General features: G+C 38.3%; 1 protein-coding gene across 1 annotated transcript in view; it reads right to left on the reverse strand.

Moving 5' to 3' along the window:
* Positions 1 to 9,607, reverse strand: part of CLSTN1 (calsyntenin 1) — a gene marked incomplete at its 5' end in the record, with an annotated part of 29,316 nt that overhangs the window by 16,443 nt on the left and 3,266 nt on the right. The window contains 5 exons of the mRNA XM_010012930.1: positions 636 to 821; positions 920 to 1,069; positions 2,031 to 2,239; positions 4,482 to 4,677; positions 6,078 to 6,107. Coding sequence (XP_010011232.1) covers positions 636 to 821; positions 920 to 1,069; positions 2,031 to 2,239; positions 4,482 to 4,677; positions 6,078 to 6,107 — 771 coding nt within the window. The remainder of the gene's footprint in view (positions 1 to 635; positions 822 to 919; positions 1,070 to 2,030; positions 2,240 to 4,481; positions 4,678 to 6,077; positions 6,108 to 9,607) is intronic.

Genomic DNA, 9,607 nt, shown 5'->3' on the forward strand with positions numbered 1-9,607 from the left:
TCTTATCTCAATTCTTCCATACTGGCTACAAAGGATTCATAAACTTTTCATAAGATCTTTAACTGCAGCGTATGTGATACCAAGGTGCCCTTTATTCCCAGAACAAGCACAGTATAAATGTAACTGATCCAAGTAAACTGTTCTTCCCAAAGCACTTTCCTGGTTTTCCATCCACTTTTTCACCATGTATTTCTTAACTGCATCCTTCACATCCGTCATTGTCCTTGCCTGTGGCAGGGGGGCTGGAACTAGATGATCTTTAAGGTCCCTTCCAATCCAAACCCTTCTATGATTCCATCATCAAGCCCCAGAAAAACACAGAGGTTTTAATGGCTAAACCCTTCCTTACATATAAAATTATTTCAGCTCTTGAACACGAATCTCAAGTGAGGGAAATTACTAGTCTATATAAGCTAGTGGAGAGGCAGAAGAAAGTGATTCTTTACTGCATTTGAGATTACTTTGTTACCTCCAGCCAATTTCATGCTTTTTATTGCCTGCTAGGAAAAAAATTTGGAGGAAACTACGTGCCAATGAAGACCATATATACTCAACTGATTTGCGGTCGAAAATAATAGTACAAGAAAAACTAATAAGCCAGAGAGATGACTTCATCTGAACAAAAGCATTCTTACCACAGAGTCTGTGAATGGATTTCTCAGAGTAGGTGTCTCTGTCACAGCCTTTACCAATATGGTTAGTTTCTAGTTCAACCGTTGCTTGAATTGAGGTTACTGGCTCATCACATGTCTCCAAATGCATACCAGGGAAGAGAGCTAATGCACCAGTACCAGGCTCATATTCTATTCTTTTGCTCCAGCCTGTATATTTATACAAAGAAACAGTATTAACAGTCTCTCATGTTTAGCTGAAGGTACCAGCAAATGCTAAAAGCAGACAGGGAGAAGATGTAACTAACCTTGCCAGCCAGGCTTGCATGTAGGCTTAATGCTAATTTTAACCAACACATCCTCAGCAGCTCTCTTCTTCCCACAGTCATATGCTGTCACTGTCAGTTTATACTGATGTTCTTTACCATAGTTTAACTTTTCTGTGTTTTTTATATAACCTGACACAAGGGAAAAAAAAGAAAGAGCAATAATCAGACATCAATTTCTAGTCATTTCTCAGGGTCATTGCCACATTAAATACACCCAGGTACCACCTCTGTATTTTATACAGGTACCAAGACTTTAACAGACACACCTGGAGTGAATTAGCTCTTCACTATTTGACTTTTCAATGCCTGGCATCAGGCCCAGATCCTTAAAAATTACATAAATCCAGAGATGAGCACACATACACAGAACAGCAGAAAGACACTTATCAGACTCTTAACAGCATATTACTCAAAACAAAACTGTTCAGAGGTGGTAACCGATACATAAATTGTTTGACATGTGCCAATGACAATTACCCATTGGCAATTCCCCAAAATTATCCACTGGATTCCCAAAAAACTCAAACTAAAACCCACTAAAAACTGGTTTGCTTAATCAGCTTGCTTGAATACCCAGAAGTAGTTCTATAGATCTTGAAAGGTCCACAGATCACCTGTGGAAAGGAACGACCTAAACAAATCACTGCACTTCAAAAATCAATACCCATGATAATCTCCAGAGCCATATATGAGCATCTCAAATGTGAGAAGCACACATGGAATCCCATTTTTTAAAGCTACCCTAATACAGAATAGAAAACTACAGGGCTGGGGAAAAAAGCCGACTAGAAGCTGGCTTAAAACATCATACAGCTACCAGAATTCCTGTATTTTGAAAAGCATTTTACAAGAAATAACACACATACAACACACCATCTGCTCCTGACATCAGCAGACAGCACATGTTATTGGCACTGAAAGACATCCCACTTTTCATTATAAAACTGCTGAAGTGAACACCTCCATTTAACTATGTTGTAGGAAAGGGTTAAACCAGGGCTGCTGCAGTTTTAAGCTGAATTGTTTGAAGTCCTGTTCTTAGGGTGGCAGATTATAGTAATTCCCACTTCATTTCACACGGTTTTCTTACCGTCTTTGTCAATAGCAAAAGGTACATCTGGAGTTACAATTTCATAACTGCAAATCTGGCTGAACTGAGGTGAGCAGTCTGCGTCCACTGCTTCCACTTTGAGGATGTTGTCGTACCTCTTCCCTTCAATAACTGTTGCCTTGTAGGACTTCTCTTTGAACACAGGAGCATACTCATTAACATCGTTCACCTGAATATGTACTGTTGCTCTGGAAATAAAACAGAAAGGTTAGTTCCTATATACTGCAAATTCCTATTAATGCAGGGAATCTGACCGAACAGCTCCCTCTTGTACAGATGAAGCTATCCTTCAGAATTTCAGTTCCCAGAACAAAGTGATCAATGACTAATAAAACTACCAGTCTCGACCACCCTGAGAAAAGCTGTGGATGTTTTCCCAGTGTGTTGCTATGTAATTCAGTGTAGTTCCAGGTTATTGCTTACTACTGTTGTTTATTTGCAAATGAAATTCAAATCTTTGTATTGCAACCATTAAATTGCCACCATTTTACAGAAATACAACAAAATACAGCTGTGACAAAACAAGCTTTTATTTCTGTTAAAACAGCACAATCTTTCTAGTTCTTTCCTGCTGTCAGAGTACTTGATATAAACACCTAATTTTTATTTCATGTGAACAAGAATGACAGTTAAGACTGGTCTTAGAATAAGAGTGCAGTCAAGTGCATTTGATCAGCTTGCTTTGGCCAATGAAGTACTGAGCTGTATAAGTCAGTGAAAACTGGCTTTTTTCTTGGATGCAGGAATGAAATTTAAATGGAAGAATCACAGAAGTGGAAGAAACACTTTAACACATCATATAGCCAAGATAGATTATCCTAAACACACTGCAGCTTGAATTACATCATTTCACACTTGTCACTGATTGCTGGTATATATAGAATAGGAAAATAATGCAGTTTCTGCCAATGGCCAAGAAAAAAAGGTGAATGATGGAATGTAAACTAATAAAGAATTCAATCACTACAACCCTTCCATTAAAGCAAAAGTCTTTCAGGACTTATTTTATCCTATGTGCTCAATAAATGCCACAACAAAATGGCCTTCTGTACTAAACAGCTCTATAGTCCTGACTTTAAAAGCTAAATTCAAGCTAAACTTTTAAGGCCAGGTTGGATGGGGCTTGGAGCAACCTGCTCTAGTGGAAGGTGACCCTGCCCGTCCGTAGCAGGGGGTTGGAACTAGATGAGCTTTAAGGTCCCTTCCAACCCAAACCAGTCTGGCATCCTATGAACCCCAAGACGATTAAGAGCCACAAAAAAAACACAGACAGCCCTGAGCCAGGGAAATTTCCAGAGTGATTTGTAGGTGCAGGTCTTGGAAACCCATCATTCCTGATGTGGGTAAAGAAGAGTTGCAGAGCATGCTGCCAGATCTGCACTGCTTCATTACACAGCCATGAATTTGGATAACCATAATTTTTACTAGACTTATCAGAAGTTTGTATCTCAACCAGCACAGGCAGAAAAACACAGCTAAGTTCCACAGCGCAGAGAAGGAACTGTACAAACCAAATCATACAGTTCCAGCCAACCCAACAAAACATTTGTTGCCATTTGTCTCTTTGAAATCTTTCTACAAAAGTCAAACTGAATATCACATAGAGTTTTCCATAAGTGTAATTCTTAAGGAGATAACTTTCTGCCATTTGAAGCACACAGCTATAGAGTAACAAGGTCGTATTTGTCGCCAAGATGACTGCTGCTGTCTATTCCTCATCTTATTTATGCCCTTCTTTGCTTCACACAGATGGTAATCTTCCACATGCTCTGCAGATGTTTACACCAGGGTGTTAAAACAGTTATTGTCAAGTGGATTTTCTAAAGAGCATTTTACATTGTGGTTTCTTCTTTAGATAAAGACTAGCTGAAGATTGCTTTGTTCTCATTCTTTAATCTAGGCAGAGATGAAACTTACGCTATTGATCTGGCTTTTTTCCGCGAGGCTGTCTGGAAATGACAGCAACATGTTTTTGTTTCCATTTTGGCAAGTTTAATATAGATTGACCTCCTGAACCAGTTTTTGGCTTTAGAAACTGAATTCTGGAACAACGTCCAGGCTTAGAATCCCATGCAAATTCTTTATATCAGTTCTAGATGGATTCGAACTATATTGGCAGTTTTCCTGCTTCTATCCCCACGCTATTTTCTAATGCAAATTCAGAGACATCAAAAGATAAAGCAGTTATCAGGAACCAGATGAACTTTATGGTCCAACCCTAACCATTCTGTATGATCATTGAGAATACAGCTAAAGAGGTGTCAAAACAGCTCACGCTCATTTTGCTGCTATTTATATCACCATTATATTAAAGTCTTCCAGTAGTAACACTTGGTTTACATTTGCTCTAAATACACAGACCATAAATCACCATGAGCAGGAGACTGCTTGAAACCAAACTTCCCCTCAGCCCACCACAGATTTACTTACTTGTGGGATTTCTTTGCATTTGCTCCATCTGGTCCCTTGCCACAGTCATAGGCCTGTATGGTGAATGTGTAGTCCTTCTGTAGCTCACAGTCAAGCTTTTCTTTAGAGCGTATTATTCCCTCCCCAGTGGATTTATCCACTACCACTGCTTCAAAGGGAACATTTTGCCCGTGAATTTTAAATCCACAAATCTCACCTACAGATTCAAAGTAAGAGAGGTTAGAACTGGTCAAAATTATTCCTCTGTTTTGTTTGTTTTTTAAATAAATGACCAAATATTTTGCAGCCAAGGGTTTGTGAGGGTCTGTGGACAAAGCAAGAGCATTGTGCTTTAAGATGGGTGATTTCTGGGAACTTTAGTAAAAAGAAGCATACGTCTGCCTTCCAAGCAACTGGTTTACTTTGCATCCATTCATGCAGGAATACAAAAGAGAAAAAGAGAAATGTAGACAGGCATTTCACAGGAGTACTTGATATAGCTCTAGGGTAAGAGATCTTATGTGAGCATACAGCCAAGGCCACTGGTAATATCTTCTATGCCAAGCTACTGGGAATAGCTGGGCAGCTTGTTCATTTTGACCAGAGCAAAAGGTTAAAATGCACAGTTACAAGTCAAGGGATGAAAAAGCTTCAAGTACAGGTTCAGCACCATAATTACAGAAATTCTGTCAACAGATCAAAGAACAAAGTCTTCCTGTGCAATGTACCTGGCTAAAATTAGGGAATCAAAATAAACTACTGAATGAGAAAGGTAGAAATACCAACTTCTCAGGCATCCATTTCAACAGCTATCTACTAACACAGACGAAATCTGTTAGTCAAGGAAGCTCTCACATTTAGTAGGCTTTCCCTTCTATTCAGACTCTCCATCCTAACAAACTTGCAAGGGAAGTACCAAATACATCATTTTAAACCACATCTAAACCTAAGATGACACTACAAGACTTCTTGCTGGCACCACTAGGTCCATCTGTGAGCCCATTATGGGGAGTGAGCCTAGCACACCTAGCTGTGCTGACAAAAGGCACTCAGCAAACACTTTGATCACCTATACTTTGTTTTTACCTGTGTAACTTGTGTTTTGAAGGTGATTTTCTTACACCAACATAAACCACTGTTTTGCTATTCTAGCTGCAGTGGTACCATAGTACCAAGGATGCACTCCTGCTGTAAACATGGCTACACGTATTCAATAAAAGGTATTTCATTTCAGATTTTAAGCTACTGAAGTACACTGCAGGGAAGGTGTTATAATGCTTCAGCAATTAAATATTACTTTACAAAGCATATGAAGAAAAGATGTCCCACAGAAGTAAGCTATCAGAAAACACTAATTTGCCCCAAAACAACTTCTTCAGTGTCCATACAGTGTACAATAATGGTGGTTCAAATGGATGTCTGATTTACAGATATTTCTAACCAAGGGTTTGGTTACATACAGATTTTATCAATATATTTTAAAATAGAAAAAAACTGGGAGAATAAATGGGACAAAAGAGCATGACAGGATCTTCTGTTTAAGTGCTGATTCCCCATTTCATAACCAAAGTTAGTAGGTTAATATTCATAAAAGGCATAGAAAGAACCCTTTATCACCTTCTTTGGTGACTGTCACCTCAAAACTCTCTAAAGGGAGAAAAGATAAACCCAAGTCAGTAACAGGAAAAGTTGAAAGGGAGCAAATAAGGAAAAGGCAAAGATGCACACATTACACAGAAAAGCTTTGGAAAAATTGTCTTTTCAAATTCCAGTGGAGATTTGCTGTAACTGTTACAATTTTAGAGTTTTAGTTTTGTTAAATATGATTTCATCTTTTAACTCCAGATTGCCATTTGCAGAATTTTGAAGGATTTAAGTTCATCAAAAGGCTTTTTTCTTTTTCCCTTTTTTTTTAAATACCAACTGCTAAATATATTTTCAAAATTCCATGTTGATGAAGAACTAGAAAGTAGATTTTATCAGAATTTATTATACTATTCCATTTAAAGAAGACACATTAAATAATTTAAACCAGCTTTTATCTATTCTACTGAAACCACCACATTTCTACAATTAAAAAGCTTCATATTCCCCTTGAGTTCCAGGAAGAAATAATAATAAATTAAATAGTCATGAGATTTTTGTGTTTCTACATACATTTTTAGCAGCTTAGGTCACATAACACTTCACATTTGCCAAATGTAAATTCTACACCAAACTCAACTTGGCAGTATTGCCATAACTCATGATTAAAAGATATACACACTAAATTGTGATCCTGCTGATCATAACAGCTCTAATGGGGGGTGAGAGGGGGAAGCTATATATTTTCCTAGCAGATATTTATCCTACTGCTGAAATAGCATACGATGAAGAGATTCAGGTACTCAAATCTATTCATCTATTAGTACTACGGATGCTCTAGAATAGCCTGTCTTGCCTCTCCAGCCATTCCAGAAAAGTACAGCCTTGTAGCATCCTGGATCTTCCACACTTACGAGGAGATCTCAGCTATAACTGAGGTTTACAGCAGTCTTAGATGACTGACAGACACCTGGAATGGTTTCACAGTTTTAATGAACAGTTATCCCTGTTCTTCACTCCCCTGGAAATCACAATTTGTTAAACCCCCCAACTATCACCTTTTACATGTCATCCAGCATATCAAATATTATCATCATCTTTGACCTGAACTCTGGTACAACAAAGACCTGTACCCTTAAAATCACTTCTCCCAGATCTCCTGGTAATTATCTCACATTTCAACTTGCAGTAACACAGTTAATTCAAGCCTCCACCCTAGAGTGGCCTTAGAAAGAGATGAGGCACTATAGTTAGAAATATTTTTCTTAGAAAGGCAAATTAACAGCCTAAAATTGAAGCAGAAATATAATTAATGCAAGTTACTTTACAATGCATGATGCCTTCATTTTAAAAGGAACCAGTTTCTAAATAGCTCTCAATAGGTTCTCCCTCAAACTCCCTTCAGGTAATCCCTAGATTTACAATCAGCTCTTTTATTTTAATGCACTCTTGTGGCACCCACATAATTTATTTCAGTCTATTCTTACACAGAATATAAATATAATCCCAGATTTTAATGTGTTTTGGCAATAGGATCACTCAAGTAAATTTTACACTGTTTAAACTCGTGGCTGACATCACTGATTAGCCAGAAGTGACATTCCAACTGCAGGCTTTTAAATATTGCACATCTCTGACTCCTCTACACCCACCTCCCTGTTCCCTTCCAGTAACTCTGGGAGTCAAGCATTGTGTGTGAACATGAAGATTACAAGAAAATAAATGTAAGGGAACATTAAAGCAGGAAGCCTGATAATTGGGAGAAGAGGGAGAAGCAGGTTAATGCAGCAATTACCTATTTGGAGAAGGGGAGACTGTTAGAAACTGGTCAGTTCTTTATCATCTGAAGTGACCTATGATTCTATGTGGCTGCTAGGAAGTTCAGGCTTAGGTTTGGCTTCTAAGCAGAAGACATGAATAAGCTCTCTGGTAAGGATCTGTGTGCCTCCAGATGCTTTTTAAGGGGTAAAGCTTTGGTTTGCCCTGTACTGTATAGCTCGACTCCTGCCAGGTGTTTCTCAGAACAATAAATGACCCAACACAATCATATTCTCTACTTCATACATAAGTAAGATTAACAGAAGCCCTTTTATGACTACCCAGACAAGGTTCTTGTGGCTGAAAAAGTTATCATGCCTAAAAACTTGAGTGTTACTTGAAAGTGCTCTAAATAAGCAAATGCAGAGCTCCCAACCTAACAGGCTTTTTGAGCTCCCTTCTTCAAAGTGTCTCTGCCATGAAAAGAAGCAAAAAGGAGTAACTCTCTCAAGTACAAAATATTTCCAAAATTAAAGCTTCCTTCCTTTCTCAAAGATAGATTACAGACTGTTTCAGAGCTCCTTCAAGACAAAGATGACATTCTACAGATTAATATTCCCATACATGGATATTCATTTTCATCTCAGTTATGAAATGCATTTATTTATACAGTACAGGTAAAGCTCTTCTGTGACTATAGAATTCTTGGCAGAGAACTTCTACTGCCATTAAGCAAGCCTGGTCCCATACCACGCTCCCTAAGGTTTCATGCTATGTCAGATGTGCTTAATGCTTTTTCTCCTTTCATTCTGAAGTTGAGATATATTACTGAAATAAATTTCTATCTGTCCTGGTCTTAGAACAGAATAATGATCAATCTGTAAATTATTTTTTATTTGATTTATTGGAAACTGTTCATCTGAATACGTACATAGAGCACTTCACAGTGCTTCAGTCAGCTGTAACTGCAGCTGAAAAACACATTTCATTTCACAGGTAACACAGGCTTGTAGAACTTACATTAGACAGAAAACATACAGTAAGAGAACATACAGTAATTCTCTCTCCTAAAGACGTTCTGTATTTCTCCTTTCTAGTGTTGCAGTGTTAAATGATAGTGAAGATTTGGTAGAACTTTAAGGTTTTCTTGGCTTTTACTGTTTTATCTCTCTCTGTACTGTTACAATACAATGATGTTAAATCCTTCATTGTATTATATAGTTATAAAGAAGGTTCATAAGCTATTAAACTGGACATACAGTATTTGACTAGATGCTCGTTAAATGCTGGAGTCAGCTACCCCTCTGCATTTCCATGCCACAGAAGGAGAGGAAGGGTATTCTGCCAGCTCTAACTAAGCAGCAGTCTGCATGAGGGACATGGAAAGCCTTCCATTCCAATATATGCAGAATGCCTCCTAGACAAGTATTTTTCTTAGTACCATACAAAACTGTCAAAAAGCAAAGCCATTTCAAATCTCAATTAGTGATAATTCATTTCCATTTTGTACCACGAGAGGTACAAAGCATCACTTCATGCACGCCTTAAATTTGGTGCAAAAATGGCTGAAATACTATTGCAACAAATTTCCTGTGAGGTTTGCCAGCCAGCTGTGCAACTGAATCCCTCGCTGGATGGGATGAGATCAAAATCTGTATCTGTTTGATGACACAGTCTCATTCATCCTCTCTACATATCATTTCTTCATAGCCACCATCCAGCTGAGCGCTGCACTACACAGAGGCTGACTGCAGACAGGACATCAGCACAGTCCCTGCCCTGAGCAAACAGGCTGGTGGTTCAGC

The sequence above is a fragment of the Nestor notabilis genome, unplaced genomic scaffold (genome assembly GCF_000696875.1).
Source record: "Nestor notabilis isolate BGI_N333 unplaced genomic scaffold, ASM69687v1 scaffold11614, whole genome shotgun sequence".
Taxonomy (NCBI): Eukaryota; Metazoa; Chordata; class Aves; order Psittaciformes; family Psittacidae; genus Nestor; species Nestor notabilis.